We start from the raw sequence: 23,635 nt of genomic DNA on the forward strand, positions 1-23,635 counted from the left end.
ATGGCCTTTGGTTCTCAGCCAGGCAGTATGATTTCCAACATGAACACATTTGGAGAGTAATTGATTATGCGTGTGTGTGTGTGCGTGCGTGCGTGCGTGCGTGCGTGCCTAGTTATCTGTTGTAATCTGCTTTTGGCATGTGGGTCCACAAATGTCTATCCCTTTGACATGAAGCTCAATTTTTTTCCACACGCATGATCTCATATGGTTTTACTGGTACTGGCACATCTGTCAGTAGTGAATAATCGAACGCTTCAGTGGAAGGCTCGCTATCCCAGGCCAGAGTTATTGACTGGGCTTCATGCTATGACACTTTGATCTTATGTAGATATTGACTGTTTGAGCAGTTCAGTGCAAGTTGAAAGGCTTTATATAGTTTATGTTGTGTGCTTTACATTTAATTGTGGTCCAGTCTAGTTTACCGTGTCTGTCTCTCTCTTTACCCCTCTTGCTATCTTGTCTCTGGAGCACGTTACATGTGCCATGTGAGAGGGAACACTATTTGCATGCAGGACGTGTGTTATTATATGATCATATACTTACAGTATGTATTTGAGTATGTAAGTGTGATTTAGGCCATGTTTCCTTGTGTGTGTGTGTGTGTGTGTGTGTGTGTGTTCATTGGTGTTTGGTTGTATATCCTCTGAGTTCCTCAAGTTGTGAGCTGGCCTTCCTCAGATGATCACCCCCTAGTGTTATTTGTCTGTGATCTGTGTGTGTGTGTGTGTGTGTGTGTGTGTGTGTGTTTTGCTTGTGAGGATCTGAGTGGGTGTTTGATCTCCATAGGGATTCCTGAGCGTAGGCCACTGCTTCCTGGCTTGCTGGCCAAACACACACTGTCTCTCCTGGCCTCTGGCCAGCGTGGGCCCCCAGCCATCACAGCTAGGCCACTAAAAAGCCTGCAGCTCTCAGCACAATCCCCAGCCCCTCAAGGCAGCCTCCCCTCAGGCCTTTTGTTCAGCGCTCCTCCCCTCTCCCTCCTCAGACAGCGGTATAATGATTCGCCTTTAATGGGATAGTGTGGGAAACCGGAACTAATATATTTGTCGCATCTCAAGTGTTGGAGTTGTCTGCCAGGCCACTGTTAGTGCTGCCAAACGCAGGGAGCCATCCCACGCTCTCACTGAGGTTTTTATGGCTCCGATTCAAGATGGTGCCCACATGTAGCTGCAATGGGGTTTTGCACATCTACACTTTTATAAAGAGGTCATGAAATGAGTAGCTCTTCAAAGAGAATGTTTTCTTTGCATTGTGAAATGTTGTCTTTCGTTCTGTTGTTGAAGACCTAAGAGACTTGAAGTTAGCCAGTTATCCATAAGAAGTTGCCCATTTTTGCCTGTTTCATACAGTGTACAGAGGAACTTTTGACATATAATGCTATTGTTGTAGAAAAATACCTGTTTTCAGATATAAAGGCCACCAAAGTTCAGCACCCTGAATAACAGAAGTTTCCCAATCCTGAATCAACTGCCACAGTTGACATCTAGATCAATTATTTAATGGAATCAGGTTGAGTTACGCTGTGACTTCCTAATCCTGAAGACTTGAATGATGTTGGCTTAATACAAGACTGTGATCTGTCTTTAGTCTTGACATCCACAGTGGGGTTCATGTCTAACAGTGTGGCCAAATATCAACATTGATGGTTGTAGGTCTGCGCTAAGAGGCTAATCGTGGCTGGATTTGTCAAGCTTTGTTGTTGTCGTAGGTGGGGGATTTTTTTGTCATCGTCTCCTAAAGCTCGGTCTCATCCACCTGCTAACTGCCTACTCCGTCTGACGGCGCAAGGCTAATTTTAGCTTTGGCACTGGACCACTTCCCCGTGCCACCAGGAGGGAAATTGATTCTCAATGAGAATGAATGGCTTCTGTTCAATCATTAACTAGACATTGACAAAAGTGGCCTTGCCTGTTCTCACCTAAGGCTGACCTAAGCTTGCACCAATGGACACATGCATTTGGGGAACAATGTGATCCATTTAAAGATGTTTGCTAATGAGGCCGTCTTCATAAAGTCTGTGGAATGAAGCCACAGCAAACTACTACAGAATGCAGCAAAGCTAAACAAGGGAAGGGAAGTTGCACAGACAGATACTTCTTACTTCTTGTATATCACCTACCGATATTCTATTTTAGATTCACACAGGACAAATATTACAATGTTTATTTGTTTTGTTTGTCCATTTCTGTCCATCATGTTCCATTATGCTTTTCCACGTTTCAGGCAGCTGCTGAACAACGACCCAATGACTGAGGTAGTAGTTTAGTGGATCTGATTGGTGGTGTTCTATTGGTTAGGAATCTGGTCATCCAAATGGAACACCTGAAGCTTCCTGTCCCTGTAGTAATTTCACCGTAACTCGCTCGGGATAAGAGTGTCAGTCCAATGAAGAAGAATGAGTAATGTATAAAACACCAATGCCAAACGCTAACTTTGCTGCTCCATCCACTAGAGACCGTGTTGATCCTGGACATCGTCAGTATGTTTGTAGCCAGTTTTCCATTCCCCTGCTGGCCCAAGCCTTTAGCCACCTGAATCCTCACAGTCAACAGTGAAAGTGCTGGAACATGAAGTCAATGATACTTTGTTTACTTTGGCACTGTTACACAAGTCTTAATACTTAATGGTTAAAGAAACCCTCTTTACTAACTCCTCCATTGGTTCTTGAGGCAGTCTGTTTCTATGTGTCTTGAATAGCTGTTTTGAAAGTGTACTAGGATCCTAAGGGCCCTGCCATGTGCTGCTATCGTAGCTGTGCATCAGGGCTGTCTGTACAGTAGATCTTTCTCTCAGCTCAACTGTACGTGTGGGTGGATCTATTTTTTTACTGAAGGGAGTTGTAACTGTCGATGGAAATTCCGGCATTCAGTTTTTATGAAACTACTTACAAGCAGGCTTTCTTGATTGAATTACATGCTCATTATTAGATTTGGAATGTGAGATATTTTTTTTTTTAAAAAGGCAGGGGTCCTATTCTTTTTATTCAAAATGCTCAATTCAGTCAAATCTGAATAACAGAATAGTTTGCATAATTGCCTAGATGGGCTCGACTGGAATTTGCACTCTGCTGGCGTCCATGTTCCACAGAATCTTTTTCTTTTTTTTGTGCTTTGCAGACCTGATTAGCATTCTAGGTATGGTTTCATAAGAGTAGAGATGATCAGCATATCTGCTGCCTTTTTACACATTTGTGTTCTGGTCATGAAATAGTGTTCTATGTTACTTTTTGTTGTGTATAGTCACAACCACTGTTTACAGACTCTTCATTGTACTGTGGTTTAGCATGTTAGCAACGAGATTAGCAACGAGAAGAGGACTAGGCTCCTGGGCATCACCTACAATTGTTTGCATTAACAGCAGTTATATCAGTTGACATTGTCTTCAGTGTATTGGCTATGGTCAGCCTCTTCCCAGTTGTCTTTCATTCCTAAACTGACTTTAGATAAAGAGGAGATATAGAGAAGAATACTTTGTAGGTTTACATGTTTTACATACTTGGAATATATTAGGTCCTTGGTGTCATGGTTGCTAGTACCAACCCACCATAGTACAGTCAGGGCTTAGTCCCCTCAGAGTTATCCAAGGTAGGTGTTCAACCCACCCCTGAGGAATAGGTATCCTGGCGATGTTGTTATGGTGACGGGGCCTCGAGTGGTGCAGTGGGGAGGGTGGGAGAGTGAGATTTCCTATTTTAAAGATGGGGAGTGGGCGGTGGGGTGGGCATGGGAAAAGTAATCAGAGAGCTTGACTGTACATACGGTGATTCAGTGGTGCTACTTATAACTGCTTGTTCAGCCCACACACACACACACACACACACACACACACACACACACACACACACACACACACACACACACACACACTCACACTCACACTCACACTCACACTCACACTCACACACACTCACACTCACACACACACACACACAAATATTCACGTACACAGTTTCTGTCTTTTCTCTCTCTTTCTCTCACTCACTCACACATACCCACACACACCCACACACACCAATACATACATGTGTGTGCATGCCTGATGGATTGCTTCTGACGTTCCCTTGTGTTGCAGGCATTTAATTTAAGAATATCTTTTTATTAGTTGGAGGTGTTTCGCAAATCCCCCCCGGTGGCTATTCAGAGGGAGTTCCTTTTCTAATTATCTTTTAATCGCCATATGGATCACTGGTGGCCTGGGATCCCGAGTTCTCTCTGAGAGTGCTCTTACCTTGCCGTGCCTCCACGTGACTAGCCCTGTCCTGAAAACCTATAACCCTTTGCAAGAGTGTCAGCACGTTTGAGTTACACTCGTCTTCCACCTGAAAATGGGATTTTTTTTCCACTGCTTAACATCTCCAAATTCTCTGTAACAGTGTAGGTGGTACTGTACGCTGCATGAAATCTAAGTTTAAGCATATTACATCATAATCCTCTTTTGTAATTAGTCCCATCATTTTAATTTCTAATCTGGAAAAGAAAACCCTGAACTTTAGACCAGTATGTCTGATTTAAAAATGCTTTTAGGAACACTAGTGTAGATCTCTACTCAAGTGGACCAGTGTTGTGGTTTGGTAAGCTTCTATGCTCCTGTCGGCACCTGAGAGCATGTATCCAAACCAGTTAAGCAAACAGCGCAACCACAGGGCATAGCATGTGACTCGCTACCTCCGGTTTAACAGTACATCTCTTCATTTCTGGAAAAGCACTCTGTGCTAATCGGTTAACCGGCGGCACTGGTCCCAGTGCAGTGTGAACTTGAGGACGTGGACTGGAGGCTGGCATGACCTTGTGTTTTTGGCTGAAGTCGGGGGTGCAGATTAAACCACGATTAGATGTACTGTACTCCTAGCTCCACTACTTTATTTACGTTGACTGACACGCACATGGACACATGCGATTATTTGGTACCCACTGGGTCGCAGGTGCGACAGTCTACCTAATTGGCTCCATTGTAACTCTCCACTGCTTGTTGTTCGAACACTGTGGAAAGACAATTTACATCCAACACCTGGTGCCCAAGTAGGCAACAAAGTGGCTAGAACAACTAGGGTACACTATCAAAGACAAAGTGGCCTCGCTTGAGAATAATTAAAATCTTTGAAGTGTTATTTTCTGTGTCCCTGGTGTGTAGTCCAAAAAGTTGTTCACATTAGATTATCTGTTAATTGTTCCTGTAAATCAATGACTTGTTCTCCTTTAAGTGTTTTGTACCTGTCAGCCTAAGATGCTTAAAACTCCTGGATGATGCAACATGTATTCCCTGGTATTCATGACACATACTGTAGGTACTCTGGCATCTGGCCAGGACCCAAATATTATGTTATTTTTAGAGTGTGACCCTGATTCCAAAGATAGGATCTGATCAGCCTCGAGGCCTGTGTATTCCTCTCACAGTCTGAGCTGTGTTCACTCTCTTCACCTCATGCAGATTGCTGGGTTTGATTCCACCATCCACCATTCCAAACGTTGTTAACCTCTCCTATCAGGCCTTTCTAATCTAAGTCTAACAGGCCTGCTGTTGGTGATGGGTGTTGGTGAGGTGAACCTAGGTTTGGTTAAGGTCGTGAACCTATTTGTAGGCTATAAAGCTTGGAAAGCTATTATTTTGGCCTTGAGGTCTTGTAGAAATTATAGTTAGGAGGTAACATTAGTGGATGGCACCGTTTGAACCCTTGGGAAGTGGAAGTTTGTCACATTTTTGTCAGGAAGATGGTATAAAGGGAGTAGAGGGCATCTTTCTAATAGAATATTGCAATTCCTTTCGCCTTACCCAGTCTTTCTCATTCAGAACAGTGAAGATAATGAACTGTACAGTGTGTAGGTAAAGCTATAGTGGTTTAAGTTAGCTTGGTGAGTTTATTGTGTGTTGCATTAACGTGTTTCTTTACAGTGCATTCACTAGAAAATACTTAAGTAGGATTTGTATTTCTACTCTTCTCTGCTCATCCTATCTTGCATCACACAGGTCATTGTTTTGTTGTGGTGTTTGGACATGCCTGTCCACTGCATTATGGCATACAAGTCACAAATCTTTAGCTCAAGAGATTCAGAGATGAACTCCTATAGATCTTGAAATAGTAATGAAAGTGTTGGTGATTATTTTCACACATTGGGGGGGCAGGCCATAGAGAATTGTGAGAGAATAGAGAAGAGAGAGACAGTGACTCAGGCTACAGTCAAAAGACACCAGATTCATCATGCTCATATATTCACCACAGCCACTTGACTCTCTGAGGTACCAGTGAGATGAAGGCTGTAATGGTGTTTATGAAAGGTCACTGCAGGCCTATTTTGTATTTCAGAAATCATTGCCAAGAGTGGTTGTGCTATGATAGCTGCAAAAAGGAGATTTCATGTAGCTTCCTTTATTTGTGTCTTTTTTGGGAAAACTTAGAAGAATTCCTCCTACAAGAAATGTTTGGTTTATGTACAATAGTTACAAATTCAGCATTGCTGATGCTGTGGAATGATGCTGTCTTAAGATGTTGGATAGCAGTGTAACACTGCTTTTAGGCTTCATAATACAACCAACACACATATTTTTGCTTTTTACAGGTACAACCTCTTGGTTTGGATTTTAATTAAAATTGTTCCTTTATTTTTTGTGTTTCCTCCCAAAGGTGATTGTTTGCCGTGACCTCCATGATGAACGGGTACTCTGCTCCCACTTACCCCTCTAGTGGTTTTGGCTCCCACTCCTCCCAGCTAAAGTGAGTATCTTACCAGCTCAATGCAGCTTAAAATACATGTGAATAACCTTTAAGTTTCTAAGGTATTATTGGCTTTGTTTGTGTGTGAAACATCTCTGGTCTGAATCAGCCAATGGCAGTCAGTGTTTGTATCCAAATTAGTATTTGGTAATTGAGTTGTGTGTGTGTGTGTGTGTGTGTGTGTGTGTGTGTGTGTGTGTGTGTGTGTGTGTGTGTGTGTGTGTGTGTGTGTGTGTGTGTGTGTGTGTGTGTGTGTGTGTGTGTGTGTGTGTGTGTGTGTGTGTGTGTGTGTGTGTGTGTGTGTGTGTGTGTGTGATGGACTGTGTGAGAGGGAGTTAAGTATTGTAGCATCAAAGTCACAAAAGCTTGTTAATGATACTTTATTAATCCCGTGGAAATGTTGGCAACCAGTAGGTTACATGTTACTTGACACACACAAAACAAGTAAGTACACATTCACAACAATAAAAAAACAATACTTTTTCCGTGATGGAAGTCAATTCCCTTCAGGGAGTCTTCAAGTGAGAAGTCAATCTGTTATGACCGAGGGTAGGTGTCTGATTTGATTTGGCATTCCATGAGGGCCCCCCATAGAGAGTGTTAGACATAAACAAATCAAATGTTTTATCAACAGCATTCACACCAATCCTTTAACCCCTGCAAAACCACTGACCTTACTCCTTCAGCTTGGCTTGTGTCTCGGGGGGAAAATTGATCCAGTTACTTAATTGCCGTGTCCTTTTCCCAGGCTCAGGCCATAATTCTATTTGCCTCATAAATTGATTTCTGTGCAACTCGTCAGTGCATCTGAGGTCTGGTTGACCAAGCAATTGTTGGCTGAGTTTTTGCCCTGAAGGGAAGGTGAAAATCACACTCTCTTGGACATATCAAACAAGAGTTATTTACACTTTGTACCTCTAGTTCTACTTTGTTCCTCTTATTAATTTCCTTTTTTGGTTAAGTAAAAAAAAATGTTTTACTTTCATGCATGTATTTATTGTGTTTTAAGAGTTACTTGTAGGTCAGGAGTGGAGTATTAGTCAGAAAAAGACTGTTATTCAGTTTTATGTTGAAGGTCTATTTATAGTCACCTGTATACGTGGTGTCATTAAAAAATAAAGCTGTTCACTCCTGAAGACTACAGGTATTGTTTGTTTGTGCCCATTTGTTTCTGGCCCTGAATATGCCACCATATTAATTGGTTCCATCCATTATTTATCCTCACCCCATTAAAATGCGCTATGAAGTCATGGCCTATCAAATGACCGGTAAATTCATCAATGCCAAACGTCCAGTGAGCCTGTCAGTGCGAAATGATATCGGAGCTGCGGTGGTGCCAAAGAGCATTCATCTGCTTCAGACACAGCAGTAAACACACGACAATAGGAAACAAGCGCACTTGGATTGCACCTTATCTTTCAAGCTGACTGACTCTCTCTCTCTCTCTCTCTCTCTCTTCCTTCTCATCTTTCTTTCTTTCTATTCTCATTTTTCTTTCTTTCTTTGCATTTTGCCCATTCTCCTTTTGTCATTCTGTCTGTATGTCGTCTGTCTTTCATCCTATATTTGTCTTACCTTGTTTCTCTTTTCCTCTCTCTCTCTATCTTTACACTTCTACCTTTCCATCACCCTTCTCTGACTCCCTCCTCCCCTCCCCTCTCTGTTTCCCTTTTTCCATCCCATTTATCTCTCCCACACCTCATCCCTCTCCTCTCTCCTTTCTCTCTCCATCCTCTCCTCTCTTCATCTCTCCTCTCGTCCCTCTCTCCAGCGGCCATGGTTCCCACTCCCCTGAGCTGCCACAGAGGAATGCCACCAAGTCCAGTGCTAAGGCTCTTTATGGTGAGTGGCTGCACAAGCACATGCTTCCTGTGTCCTATATGCTGCCCTATCCAACATGACCTTCAGAAATCGAACATAATGTCATCATCTATATCTACATGCAGTACAGTATGTCTCTGTATACTATCTCTATATCATAGCCCTTAACATACTGTAGATACATACATACATACATACATACATAAATTTGTACGTGCAATGTGTAAATTAGGGGTGTTTTATTGCATTACCTTCTACCAAGAATGTTATAGATTGTATTAATATATTGTTCAGATATTGATAGTCCATATTGATATGGCTATCCGTATTGAGTGATGAAAATGATTGCAGATTGCAGGGCTGTTTGCATTTTGGATACTGAGGGTAGCTTGATGTTGACTGAATTCGGGTGTGTACGTACAGTATACGGCACATTGTGTCTCCCTCTGTCAGTGGGAGAAATGTACTGACTGCTCTTCAGACACCGCACCCTCTCACATGAGCATTCAGACCACATCCATCATCACAGAGTGATTATAGTGTTATATGTGTTTGTGTGTGATTATAGTGTATGCACTGTTTCCCACAGTATTGAATTTCATTTGTGGGGGTTTACAGAATTAACTTGAATACAACAGTTTTAACAAATTAGCACAGCGTGGTTATGATGCTAACCAGATTTAAGCACAATTTAGTACAACCTGGAAAATCATTGTGTGGTGGTCAATATTGATATTGTGGTGGGCCGCCACAAATAAGTCAATGTATGGGAAACACTGGTATGTGTTTGTTCACTTGCCTGTCTGTATGTTGTCTTTGCAGTGTGTTTGTGTTTGTGTGTGTATGTGGATATGAGTGAGAGCTATAAAGGCTGTTGGAGCTGCAGTGACTGTGTGAACTGGACTCAGGTGTTGCCCAGCCTTATCTCTGGACCACAGCCTCACCCCCGCACCCCACATATATCACACCCCTCACATAGCCAGCCAATCAGCTGTGAGCCACCACACGCTTGTCGCATGTCCGCCCATCTATAATTGGTCCCCTATTTCATGATGCCCCAGAAGAAAGGGAACAAGGGAGAGCAGAAACTGAAGGGAGGCTCAAGGACTAACGGCTGCGCTGCCACCGCCGCGCTCAGCTGGCTGACCCCCCTGTGGCACACACTCGCTCACTCGCTCCACCACCCCGACCGCCACCGCCCGACAGGCTCGTGTTATTGAAGTCGTTTATCACCATGGTAACGTGTTATGGAGGTTTCTCATGTGCGCTCTGCCTCCTCATGTGTGTGCTCTACGCATCCCCTCCCAAGACTGTACACTCAGTTCCTTTTCATTGTTGCCATACCCCCCCCCCACCCACCCACCCACCCTCATCGTATAGACTGCAGAGGCATGCTCTTTTTCAGCCCCACCTCCCGATCACACTCGCATCAACCCCACGGCAAAGCAGCGGCATTGGTGGAATGTCTCGCAGTGGGCAGGTCTAAACCTGCCAGTGTCCAATCGCTGTGTCCAAGCTGGCCCTACTGCTGCAGTAGGGAGGAGTTGCAGTTGCAGCCATGATTCTTCCTGTAGATTGCCTGCCTGTCTGCCTGTCTGCGGGGTCCTCAGCTGTGGCTGTGGTTAGTTCCATCCTACCCTGTGGGCGTCCTGTGCCATGTCTGTGGGGAAAGGCTGACACCTTCCAGGGGGGCCAGCTGTGGCCTGTCGGTGCCTGTGGTGCTAAGTCTGACCCACACACTGCTGGGCCTTTGCCTGTGTGTGTGTGTGTGTGTGTGTGTGTGTGTGTGTGTGCGCGTGCGTGCGTGCGTGTGTGTGCGCAATAGAGGAGTACGAAAGAATGGAAGGGAGCAGTTGTTTGGCTTATCTTGTTGCCACTCCTGGGATTCTTGTGACAGATGGAGAAGTTGATGTAGACGGGTTCTTAATTGCCCTGTCAAGCTGTCTGACTACATTATTTCATTATTTACCTGTTACCTTTGTAGAAATACCATTGGATAACAGACCAGAAGAAAGCAATCTTTAGTCTCTTTCTCCCGTATCTTTGGTGATATACAGATCTGGAAACTCCACTGCACATTTTTCTGTTGTCATCCTACGGTTGACATTTGAGTTGACAGAATGAGTTGACAGTCATGTTCAAATTTGCAATGGTCTCTTAATTTTGAATATGACTGTCATCTCATTAGCAACTGTAGGATGACATGAGAAAAATGTGCAGTGGTCTCTTCAAAATAAATACGCAAATCAATGCATGAGAATAAACCATATATGACTGTAGATCATGTTGATGACTAATCTGAATATAATATGAATGTTTCAGGTCCTTGAGGACATGCATTAATATTTGAAGAGGAATGGCATGTACCTGCATAGTTTAGCACGTAGTCATATCAAACATAATTTTTCAGCGTCCTAGAAAATATTATCAAGCTTTTGAATTTGGGCTATGAAGAGTGATAGCCAGTGCTCAGATAGCAGACACCATTATCCAAACTTTACCAACAGATATTTCTCCGAGTGGATCCTTTTCTCTTATGACCTCTCAGTCATCCATGTCTCCACTCTTTTTTTTTTTCTTTTTGTGTCTTTTTGTTTTCCCTCTCCATTCATCACTCGGTTTCTCTCCCTTTGCTTATCGCACGAGCAGGAACAGATGGACTGTACTTTTTCCGCACATCTGCCAAACACAGAAAGAAAGGTATCAGGCTTGGAACCGAGCTGGGTTTCAGCACTGTGTGCTGTGTGCTACTGCCCCTCTGCAAAACCAAAACAAGTTCAGATACTCCACCTTAGTGTCCGCCTTTCAGTGGCCCAAGGTCTGGACTGGACAAAGACCGACCCCAATTCTCCTGGCAGTAGCTTGCTGGCCATTTTATTGGCAATTCCTATTCTCCTGGTGGTTGGTAAAATTACATTACATTTTATTGTAATAAATATATTTTTGGAATTAATGTTCCATTTAAATTGGGTTATTATAGAGCATTGCTTGTTATTGGTTGTGCAGACTTAAGGCCTACTCACAAAAAGGTTGATAGTTGCACATATAGTTTCCTTACTCTATAGCATCCTCCTCCCCTTTCCTAGAGTGGGATTTTGAGTGTGTGACTTGAACTTTGCGTGTGCTTTACACTCAATATCAGTACTGACATACAGTTGGTATTGTAACTGAAGCCTCAGAATAGCATTTCCAAAAAGCATTGTTGTGCAGTGACCATCATTAAACAAGTTTGTCAGTCATTTTGAGTACATTCCTTCTTTTGTTATGGTGGTCAGAAGACAAACATGCTTTTTGGAAATGCAAACCTGGGGAGAAAAAAACAAAATAAAAAAAATAATAATTGAAGGCTAAATGCACCAAACACCTGTACAAACCTTCTTAAATGGTAGAAAAGAAATCTCATGACTGATGATCTTCCACATTTTCTTTTATGATGTCTGCAGAAGTTTGCCATCATATAACTACCATTCGATTTGATTAGGAGTTGTTTGCAGTTCGTTGGACGGCATTGTTTGCTCTCTGGGTGTTTCCGGTCTGGACTCTGTTTGCCCTTGGTTTGAACATACCGTTGTTTCTTTATAAGTGTTAACAATGACATTACTTTTGCTCCGGGTTAGTAGGCCAGGGAAAGAATTGTTTGTTTAAGAAAATCTTCTGTGCGGCTTTGAAATCTACCGTGTCGTGTGTGTGTGTTTGTGTGACTCTTGTGTTGTGATGTGCTCTGTCTTTTTAGAACAAAGGAAGAACTACACAAAGAACAGTATTAACAGCATGACGGACACATCGCAGTACCATGTGGAGGTAAGCACCATACCAACAGGTCTCTCGCTACGATCCAACTCCGTCTAGTCCAGTGTCTAGTCCAGAAACAGTATCTTGAGGAATGAGGATTTGAACAAATGACCGTGTGAAAACCTGACCTGCGCATCAACACTTGTCTGTATCTGCACCTATCAAATTCTAACTCCTCCTATAGTTTCCTCTGGACATGGCTTTGCTTGGGTCCCTGGCTGTCTTTTTGTTGTTGTTGTTTGGAACATTATGGTACCACTGGGGCCAGTGATTGGAAAGTAATTTGTTGTGGTCTTAAAATACACAGGATGTTGTTTAGTACATCATGTTTGGTTTGGTTTTCCCCTGTTTACAGCTGTTGTGTAATGTTGTGAATGTCTGACTGAATAGACTGGACCTTCACGAAACAAGCAGGTCATCAATTATGTTTTTTCCCCACTGTCAGATTTCATATGACAGAAGCACCTTTGTGATATTGTAGCTTCTCTACTTAAAGATTGTGATAATTATTTGTGTATAAAAAAAATAAAATGGTGAGCAAAAGCTCAATGACATTTTGCATTGTGTAGACTAAACTTTAGTTTAGTCTACACAATCATCATCATTTATCTTAGGAGTGTTCATGATCTGTTGTAAAAGTAACCTGTTATACCTGGAGATAGCCTATAATGACAATGTATCATGGGTAATTTAACATAATCACCTGACATCCTCTGTGACAGCACCTGACCACATTTGTGATGGACCGTAAAGAGGCCATGATCACCATCGAGGATGGAATCCGCAAGCTGCGTCTGCTGGACGCCAAAGGGAAGGTGTGGACCCAGGACATGGTTCTCCAGGTGGACGAGAAGGCCGTCAGCCTCATCGATGCGGAGACCAAGGTGAACCTCTGCCCAATGGGGGTTGGATGCTAAGCTGCTGAAACAAGGTTGAATGGCATCCTGAGGCCTGGCAGTTGTTTGAATCTGGCTCATGTTCCATCTTAAAGGAAAATTACGGCGATTTTTTTACATAGATCTTTGTTTCTCAAGGTCACCCAGTACTGTCGGTACGAAAGAAAACGAAAACAATCGGTTCTACCTAGTTTGAGTTGCTACAGCCAACAGCTAGAGCTGCCAGTGCTACACTCTGGGGGCATGAACCGGGAGGCTCATGAACATGCGTGTAGCACTGTAGCTGCCTGTTTTCATTTTCTTTCGTATAGATAGTACTCGGTGGCCTCAATAAACGGAGATATATGTGAAAAATCGCCGGAATTCTCCTTTAATATTTTCCAGCTTCTCATTTACAGGTGGACACAGATTGGCAGTTTCATATTCAAACGGACTCACAGGACAGATGGAACTGACAATTTGAAGTGCTCTCCAAGTTGAGCCAAGCATCATTGTGAACGTGTTAAATATTCTGACACACACACTAGAGATGAAACTAAAATACAAATATTTGAAGTGCTGTCGAAGATGTGCCAGGTATCATTATTAAAGCGGTGGTTGAAAAAAAATACCAATGGTTGAACAAAGGCAGGCTTTCATAGTTGATATGAATTCTCAGTTTTCCAGCCATGTTTTTCCCAGATCACTCTTCACCTTGGCTAATGCTGTGTTAAATCTGGACACACTCATCAGTTCTCTCTTTCATTCCACTATTTGCACCCTCTAATTAAAGAGCTGTGTTCTAAGTCATTCCGTGTTCTCAGCGGCTCTGTCTTACTGTCTAAAGCTGCATAAACATGGCCAGCGATCCGCTCTGCGCCTCACAAGTTGAAAATATTTTAACTTAGTTGTGCAACATTTTATGTCACTAACGGTTATTTCAGCTGTATTCACTGAAGTACAATAGCATTCAGTGGTCTCTCTTTGCTAGTCTCTTCTGTCTGTAGTCTGTATCTTTTATGAATAGGATTTGCTGTCTTAGCTAACTTGACACTATTACTCTTCCTTTGCACCTATATACATAATGTTTTCTTATCCTATTTTAATGTCCTATATATGTTGTCTGGTTTTTAATATGCCCCTCCCCCCCCGCCATTTATCATCATGTCCTATATACACAATGTTGTCCTATATACTTAATATGCTGATGTTTAACCTCCTCTCTCTCTCTGGAAACATTTTCAGAACGAGCTTGAAAACTTCCCCATTAGCACCATCCAGCACTGCCAGGCAGTGATGAGCGCCTGCAGCTACGACTCCATCCTGGCCCTGGTGTGCAAGGAGTCCGGCCAGGGCAAGCCCGACCTGCACCTCTTCCAGTGCGACGACATAAAGGTGAGCCTGGGCTGCAGCAGAGGCCTGGAACACACTCTGACGAGACTTTTAAACTGTACAAACTACATAAATATATTTTTTTAAAAGCGAGAGAGAGAGAGAGATGGGGAGGGATCGGGAAAAGACCAAGGGTTGAAATCGAACCCACGTCCCCATGGGCACTCAGACTGCTTGCATCACAGCACCCCCTGACTTTGCCTTTTAAAGCCCTTTATTTTAAAATCGAATGCATTTAAAATTTGAGGATCATTGAAATAACTACTTCACTAGTTGAAACCTAACCACCCACACACATTTATAGAAATAAATCCCTTGTTCACACACCATTATTTACTGAACACAGCCACATTCCCAGTCTGCTGGTGGTGAGAGTGTACGCTACGCTACCACTATTCTTACTCAGAGGAGGGGGAGATAGTCAGATCAGCAGGATTTGTGCTCTGCTACTTTAACACCACCTATGGGAGGACAGGAAGATTGCAGTGTAGACCTCTAAATGTACCAGAATGATCAAATGTAAAATGTCCATGTAGCATGGAAAACACAGGGAAAAAAACATCCCTGTTTGTCCAGTTCTACCACCCATATTTATCACTCAGTGTTGTCATAAGATGGTCTTAAGTTTGCATGCACCTCAGAGTTACTACAATGCCAGTTGAGATGTCATGATATGAAGTTGTTATGCAAAAGATAGATAGATAGATAGATAGATAGATAGATACATACATACATACATACATACATACATACATTACATTACATTACATTACATTACATTACATTACATAACATACATACATAAATTCATACATACATACCATACATACCATACATAACATACATATATAACATACATACATAACATACATACTTTATTGATCCCCAAGGGGAAATTCAAGGTCTCAGTAGCATACAGACATAACACACAACATGCACTTACAGCAGACAAAGTAATATCCATATAAAAAAAACTCCACTGTACAAGTAGACAGTAGAAGATAAACATGATACTAAATATACTATATAAACTAAATCAAATATCAAATATCAACATAGTGTGCTTAAGGATGATCAAGCATGACAGGGCAGGGACTGAGCCTGTAATTCAGAGTGCAGCTGAGGATGATCGGTTACAGCTCAGCACAGTTGAAAGGGTGGGGATAGTAATATGGACATATAAGAGAATAATGTATAATGTAGACAAGATAATATAACAAAACTATGTCAGTGCAAGAATAGGTTGAGGTAAAAGGGTTACAGCCATTGGTCAAGTATTGAGTATCAGGTATTAAGCATCAAGTACGGCCACAGTCCAGGAGGGAGGGAGGGGTTGTGCAAATGTGCTAATATAGCATGTAAACAGACTATGCAGAGAAGAGAAGAAGAAGAGAAGAGAGGATCTCTGTGAACATATGGCTATTTTTTTATGACATGGACAATGCTAATCAGCGTATTTATAAGCCACTCATACTTTCCTCTGGCTGTGTGAACTACTGTCACACAATGCATATTAATCATGTCATCACATTCCTGCCTGAGCAGTTTGATTTATGAATGGCTCACACATTATCTCCACAACAGGGTACAGTTCAGCCTGGCTTCCTTTTGGCAGCACGGTATTTTTTATAGCCCTGGCCCACTGGGCACTGTTGAGCTGGAAGTCCTGTTATTGTTGTATTTGTGTGTGTGTGTGTGTGTGTGTGTGTGTGTGTGTGTGTGTGTGTGTAGATAATGAGAAGGGTAGTGCTGGCAGTGACCCATTTGATCTCTTCCCCCTCCAGGCAAATTTAATCCATGCTGATATCGACAGTGCCATCAGTGACTTTAAGGGTGGGAAGGTGAAGAAGAGACCAGAGGCTTTAAGGTAAAACACAAGGTGACCTTGAGTGTCATGAAAGGTGCCTTCAAAGAAAATTAATTATTGTTATCATTTTCACTTAACATACACAATGGTTTTGGCCTTAGTTTCCCAGAATCCTTTTGTGATGAGCACCTTCTTTGTAGACTGTGTGCCTTCAAAGAAAATTAATTATTGTTATCATTTTCACTTGTCATACACAATGGTTTTGGCTTTAGTTTCCCAGAATCCTTTTGTGTTGAGCACCTTCTGTGTAGACTTGGCTGAATCTCTGATCTCTCTATTCTTTAGAGATCAGTGGGCAGAATGCCCTCTGGGTGACACAGAAGTTCTTCCTCATTTGTTCATTACACCTGTAGAAAGGGGGAAGCTGGCAGTTCTCTCTTTCAATGTTTTTACTGTTCAAAAAGTGAATGTCTCCTGTTTCTTCGTTCCCCCGTTTCCAGGATGATTCTGAAAAGTGACGGGGGCATCCCGCCACCCCCCGTGGCCCCAGCACCCGAACCCCCGGCAGGGAACTCGCAGGTGGACGTGAAGAGCAGGGCAGCCGCCTGGTCAGCCTGGGCCAATGAGCAGCAGGAGTGTAAGTCAGGACTGGGCTTTAGAGTCCACTCAGTGGCCTGACAGGACATAAAGAGGAAGTGTGCGGTATTTACAACAGTACTATGAGTATGCAGTGCCTGACGAGAGCAGTGTGTCTCAGTGCAATGTTTCTGTACATCTTTTTCTGCCTATTTCTGTTTGTTTATATTTATACTGGAGCCATCTCAAATGTCAACAGATGCTAAATAGATACATGAAACGATCATTTTAAAAGGTTAAACATATAATGTGAAAGAATTCTGAAATTTTTAGAGCTAAAGCATTGTCTTTTGCAGACGTTTTGAAGACATGATAAATGTTTTTTTTTATATGAGAGGCTCTACAGTATGTTTTGCTGTACATTTCTGCCAGCCTTTCTTCCAAGTGAGAAATGATTCGCAGGTGCAAAGACAAAAGCAAATCTGTTCTATTGTATAGGTAGACATCCATCAAACTCCATCATAATTACTCCCCTAAGCCGTAATTTCACTGTAAGGAGCTGTTCAGCCGACACACTCTCAATAACAAGTGTCTGATTTCCCCCTTACACACACACACACACACACTTTTCTGCTCCTTTCTGCTCGGTTAAAGGAACTGTTAATTATGACTTCCATTACTGGCGGCCATTATGAGCACTGGAGTAGCTGGAAGAAAGTCCTCGCCATTATGCAAACTGATGTCCACACACAGCAGCGTCCTGTCAGGAAAAGGCTGTACCACGGGGGCAGAGTCTGGTTGAACAGTAGCTGTAGCTGAACCTTTGCTAGATGGCCTGTGGAATCCCTCTCGTAGTCACTTGCAAGAATGCCAGTTGAGATCCTTTTAGAGTGGAGCTTGCATGTTTTTTCATCAACAACAGTGCATTTGGGACTAACATTGTAGACAATGACGATGGTATTGGAGTGTGACCTGTAATGTGTGTGTGTGTGTGTTTGTGTGTGGTGCTGCATGTGTATCTCAGTTGACCCACAGCAGCAGTACTCTGACCAGGACGAGCCGGCTGAGATGATGGCGGCGCGCGTTGACCGGGACGTGGTGAGTGGGAACCCCTCGTTTACTCATCCTGGGATCCACTCCTCCCCCTCGTCATCCTCTCAACTATTGTTTTGTCACCCTGGTTACATGAGTCTTTCACAGACTCACTCCTCCCTCAGCCTCAAGGTTATGGAACATGGGGCAACATTTTTTGGCAATATGCTGGGGACTCACATGACCTATTCTGTATGTTCTGATTGGATGTGTCGTGTCAGAAATTAAGACTCGGGTCAGAAATTAAGTCCAAATATCTTGTCCATAACGTAACAAAAATACACCATTATAAGTGCTGAAGTCAAAAAAAGTATCCCAAAAAGAAGCCAAAAAAGTCCGGCAGAGTTCCGTGCAAAATTCCTTTAATGACTACATAGCGCAAAGCCTGAGTGGATCGCACAATCGCACTCCCGAACAATTGTCGAACACCAATATCTATACCCCTCCTTAGATGCTGACACAACACTTGGCAACTTCGAACCCACAGGTGGCGTTATGAAAGGGTCGTTGTTTGGTCTAATCTTTTGCTAGTCAGCACTGTTTTTGCCAAGTGTACAAACTTTTCACCGTAACACAAGTTCAGAGGTTTATACAGTGATCACAGGTCACACATCATTCATGGGTTACATATAGTTCACTCGATTTCTCTCATACTAGCTGTTTTTGAGTAGAGCCCGCCTCCGATGACGTCTTTATCTCTGCAGCTGCAAGGCCAAGCATGCTTTCTTCAAACAGGCTTCACCCAGCCACAGTAGACACAGAGCGACACAGAGAGACATTGGGATACAGAGCGCACATAGAGAAAAACTCTGGTAGAATACAGTAGCTTCAGTATGTTAATAGTATTAGTTAAACTTGTTATTTAAAAATGTTATAAAAGGATGTTAGTTAGGAATAACTTATTTCTTGATCATCATTGAGGTTATATAAATACATGTTTTACAATTTCAAACTCGTTCTCTCATCGTGATGTCTACAAACCGTAGTGATAATTTATACCACAGATGATTATGACAAGTTACTTGCTGCCGATGTAAGTTCTCTTGATTAAAAATATGTTGTCTAATGTCTGACCATTGCCTGCCAACATTCAAAATGTCATGATGTTGGATCACTTTGAGTCTCACCGGCCTCCATTTTCTCATGATGTGCTCCCATCATCTCACCTTAGGATGGTGAAGGGAAAAGTGGCACCCTTATGCACATACGCTGTCCTCTTACTGTACATAACAGTGGGTTTAAGAAAGCTTATACCATCAAAGTTGTGTTCTGCTTATCATGCTTTGATGTGAATGCTTACATGAAGGAATAAAAAGCATGGCGGAATCGTCTATGAAAGTGGCTTTAACAAACCTAGGGAAACGAGCTTAGGTAATAACAAGCCATACAGTATGTCATTTTTTCCATAATTCAGCAGGGAATTCTCATCTCATCTCTGCTCATCTTCTGCCTTGAAAATCAAATTTACCTCACAACAAATCCTCACATCTTAAATTAGAGCAATATTATCATAACATTTTCAAACATGGGGTTAGGTGTTTTGGGCAGAGTAGATATTACCGTATTCAGCTTTGGCAGTAAAATGACTTTGTAATGGCCTTTTTAAGAACACTATAGCCTTCTGGTGTTTTGCAGGTGTGTTACTGTTACATACTTCAACTCACAGCGTGTTCATGTCACAGTAAAACTACTAATGTATGGTCTATTTGCTGAGGCTAAAATGGACTCTCTTCACAGCAAATCTTGAATCACATCCTGGACGATATTGAACACTTTGTCACCAAACTTCAGAAAGCAGCCGAAGCTTTCAACGAGCTCTCCAAGAGAAAGAAATCGAAGAAGAGCAAAAAGAAGGGACCTGGAGGTGAGTATTGATTTTTTTTCCGCTCTTGCACTCCAGTGCCTAGACCTTTTTAGCTCTTTGAAATGTCTAAGCACTGCCTTACATGTGTGTGTGTGTGTGTTGTGTTCACATTGTGGCCACTAGAGGGAGTGCTAACACTGCGCTCTAAGCCGCCCCCGCAGGAGGACTTTGTCGACTGCTTCCAGAAATTCAAGTGCGCCTTCAACTTGCTGGTGAGCAGCTCCTCACTTTTCAATTAAAATGGCATAAATCACTTGTGTCCCGAATAGCCCCCCCCCACCATTTCACACCACTCTTTACTCAATGGAAGCCATTACGTCTCTATTAGGAAGTCTATTATTCGCTCTAATTATTGATGAATATTCCCGAGCGCTAAGTAGGCTTTGATAATGGCAGTCTTGAGTGATTCCTCATGGGCCATGGCTCGTGGTGGTGAGTCGACTCTTGGTCTAGGACGTTGGTCTGTTCTCGGCAGTGGCAGTGAGACGTGGGTTGTCTTTGTTTCAGGCGAAGCTGAAAAACCACATCTCCAACCCAAGTGCTGTGGATCTGGTCCACTTCCTATTCACACCCCTGAGAATGGTAAAGACCTGGACGTCTCTCACAGGCCTACTGCATCACCGTCTCACTCACAAATGATGGCCTACTGAAACAGTGTTCAAAATGATAACATTTCTTTTCTATTGTGTTGACATTGCGCTGATGTATTCTCAAGTTCCATGTATTCTGTATTCTCAAGTTCTCTGTAGCCTACTGACCTAATATATGTTTCTGCCTCACGGTGGAGAAATGACGTGTTGTCCATTTTATGTATTTGTGTTAGTGTCTTTTGTCTTTTTTGGACACATTCCGACCATTTAAGTTTATATAAGTGAACTTTATGAACGGTCTGTGCTGCAGGTGATTCAGACCTCGGGGGGAGTAGACCTGGTCAAGACCGTGCTGGTCCCGCTCTTGACCCGCGAGGCCATCGACTTCCTCCACGCATCTGCCACCGCTGAGGAGAGACACCTGTGGGTCACCTTGGGAGACGGCTGGACCAAGTGCAGGTAACAGGATCCTGAGGGGCGATTCACCCTCCTCTGACATGTGGAGAATATTGTTACATATAGTAACATGGACTATAAATCCAACATGTCAACAAGACTTGATTGTTTTTTATTTGTTTTGACTACACTGTAGTATAAACAACACTGTAGTATTCTCAAAGAGTAACTTTTGGTCTCCCACCCTAAGTGTAGCTTTTCTGCGTAGCTTATCTTTCCTCAGTGAGGTGGTGGAAATGAGGTAATGTGTCGTCTTCTTTTCCTTCCTTTCCTGATTCGGGTGACCTGTGGTCTGACAGGCTGGAGTGGCCTAAGGACCAGTTCTTCCCGGCTTACACGCCACGCTTCCGTGACGGCTGGGAGCCGCCGGTGCTGGCGTTCGTGGGGAGCTCGCGGGAGCAGGAGCTGAATCGGCTGGCGGAGACGCTGGCCCACGCCGAGATTCAGAGGCAGGAGGAGGTGGCGCTCAGGCTGTCTCAAGAGGTGAGGTGGAGCAACACACACACACACACACACACACACACACACACACACACACACACTGTATATGCACATATACACATGTACAGTCCAACAGTATAAGCAAAAAAGGTTTTCATTCTGTCAAATGTAATACTTGTAAAACATAATTTCTCCTATGACAACTGAAAGGATATTTAGATATGAATTATCTCCTCTCTCTTTCTCTGTCTCCTGCAGCAACTCAATGTTCAGGACTTTCCCTCTGCTGACGGGTACGCGTTTGGTAACACCGCCTACAAGAGCAGCATACACCTGTTGGACCAGGACTTGGCCGTGGCGGCTTTTAAGCAGGCAGTCAGCCGCCATGTAGATAGGTAACACCCACGCGGGGTGCCAGGCCCTGGAGAACTGCCCAGCTTTACTGTCTGCAAACAATCATTTGGGTGACGGCCTCTCTTCCCTCCTCTCTTTCATTCTCCCCCCTCCCCATTGGTTTAGATCTTCACATCAACTCCTCTGATTGGTTGTGCACTCTTGTCATTTATTGATTCCAAGGTGTCAGTGATTCTCTGAGTTTTTCCATTCGATAATCTTAATGATCTGATGAATGGAGGAGTCCATACTGATACATCTTTCCCCATCATTGGTTCTTCTCTCTCTCACACAGCAAAATATTTTCATAATTTCCTACCTTTTTGTCATCACGCCTTCTTTTTCAATCTTAAAAAAAAACACCTCTATCCTTACTCAATCATGCTCCTCTGGTGATCAGTGTCCTGTTGATGATCTCGTCTCTTTAACTCCTGCCTTTGGTCAAGAGGGACCCTCTCTGAGGCTATCTTCAGGATCTCTCCCTCTCTCCTCCTCTGTTAACCTGTGATATTGAAGCTGAGGCACTTCTCCACGGCTGTGACCGCTAATGATGTAGCAGCCCATAGAGTCTGTGGTTGGCTTTCTGTTCAGTTCACATAGTTATCTATGCCCAGTGGTAGTTAGTCAGTAGATATCCATATTATTGTATTTCATTTGCTTGTTTGTGTTGAGAAGGTTCAGTTCTAAGTGATTATGATATACTCATTATATTATTATAATATAAGAGTATTTATTGACTTGATGACTTGAAAATTGTTCTCTTGTGTGTGTTTTAAACACTTAAAAAAGTATCAATAACAAAAGGCGCTGTTTGCTCTAAAGATAAGCAAAGAAAAGGTTAAATGAGGTGGTTTGATTGTGTGTGCCTACAGAAACTATGAAGCTCACAGCAGAGGTCAGCCAAAAAACTTTGCCAAATCTAAGTATGACTTTGTGGCAAGAAACAACACCGAGCTCTCCGTGGTCAAGGATGAGATTGTGGAGGTAGCTCTTTCCACTGGACTCTTTGTTCACAGAAACACTTTGCACTAAACATAAAACTGTGACTAGCAGTATCCTTACAATTTGAACTGTTGCCGAGTCTGTGCATGACACTCATGTCCATCCGCGTCACAGGTGCTGGACGACAGGAAGCAGTGGTGGAAGGTGCGAAACGGTGCTGGGATTTCTGGGTACGTGCCAAACAACATCCTGGAGATCTCCAGGGCGGTGGACATGACGGGCCGAGGCGAGCCCATCTACAGCCACACCATCCAGGTGAGCAGCGCTGTGGCCATCCCTTTGGCTCCTCTGACCAGTGGCTAGGGGGATGTGATGCATACCAAAGTACACAATATAATTTGTGCAATCATACTCGTTCCTCATTCATTCATTTATTCATTCATTGTTAGAATGTTAGATCTGTACATGCAACCATTTACAGCACATCTTTATAAATTGATATTACTTTTCACCTTGATTCTGTAATCCTTCCATGGCTGTTGTTGCTGTAGAGATTTATGTACAGCTGCTAGGGTTCTCTATGTGGGCGGAGGTGTTTTGTGTTTGTTTGCACATATTTATTTCATTTCACTTCATCCTTTCTCCATCACTGGGGTAAAAAAAATAATTTTTATTCTCCATTCCTCATTCCACCTCCTCATTCATGTGTAAAGCTTATGATGCCAAAGAAGGAGTTTGAATTGTTCAAGGTAGGGCTTTTGCTGTGTGTGTGTGTGTGTGTGTGTGTGTGTGTGTGTGTGTGTGTGTGTGTGTGTGTGTGTGTGTGTGTGTGTGTGTGTGTGTGTGTGTGTGTGTGTGTGTGTGTGTGTGTGTGTGTGTGTGTGT

At 43.0% G+C, this 23,635-nt stretch overlaps 1 protein-coding gene across 3 annotated transcripts in view; it reads left to right on the forward strand.

The window, feature by feature from the left end:
• eps8a (EGFR pathway substrate 8a, signaling adaptor) overlaps positions 1 to 23,635 on the forward strand; it is a 61,121-nt gene that overhangs the window by 28,304 nt on the left and 9,182 nt on the right. Inside the window, exons 2-18 of one of the 3 annotated variants that reach the window (XM_076296709.1) lie at positions 6,620 to 6,709; positions 8,481 to 8,551; positions 12,264 to 12,331; positions 13,045 to 13,206; positions 14,443 to 14,592; positions 16,374 to 16,456; positions 16,897 to 17,033; positions 17,997 to 18,070; positions 19,802 to 19,928; positions 20,052 to 20,140; positions 20,436 to 20,510; positions 20,829 to 20,977; positions 21,274 to 21,457; positions 21,674 to 21,810; positions 22,681 to 22,792; positions 22,925 to 23,065; positions 23,464 to 23,499. In XM_076296709.1, coding sequence (XP_076152824.1) covers positions 6,642 to 6,709; positions 8,481 to 8,551; positions 12,264 to 12,331; positions 13,045 to 13,206; positions 14,443 to 14,592; positions 16,374 to 16,456; positions 16,897 to 17,033; positions 17,997 to 18,070; positions 19,802 to 19,928; positions 20,052 to 20,140; positions 20,436 to 20,510; positions 20,829 to 20,977; positions 21,274 to 21,457; positions 21,674 to 21,810; positions 22,681 to 22,792; positions 22,925 to 23,065; positions 23,464 to 23,499 — 1,863 coding nt within the window. In that variant the 5' untranslated portion in view covers positions 6,620 to 6,641. The remainder of the gene's footprint in view (positions 1 to 6,619; positions 6,710 to 8,480; positions 8,552 to 12,263; positions 12,332 to 13,044; positions 13,207 to 14,442; positions 14,593 to 16,373; positions 16,457 to 16,896; positions 17,034 to 17,996; positions 18,071 to 19,801; positions 19,929 to 20,051; positions 20,141 to 20,435; positions 20,511 to 20,828; positions 20,978 to 21,273; positions 21,458 to 21,673; positions 21,811 to 22,680; positions 22,793 to 22,924; positions 23,066 to 23,463; positions 23,500 to 23,635) is intronic. The other 2 variants (XM_076296707.1, XM_076296708.1) reach the window with 2 other exon arrangements.

Source organism: Alosa pseudoharengus, unplaced genomic scaffold (assembly GCF_046254945.1).
Source record: "Alosa pseudoharengus isolate Yale_2024_CS ecotype anadromous, Long Island Sound unplaced genomic scaffold, YU_APseudo_1.1 YU_APseudo_1.1_scf_20, whole genome shotgun sequence".
In the NCBI taxonomy this organism is placed as follows: Eukaryota; Metazoa; Chordata; class Actinopteri; order Clupeiformes; family Clupeidae; genus Alosa; species Alosa pseudoharengus.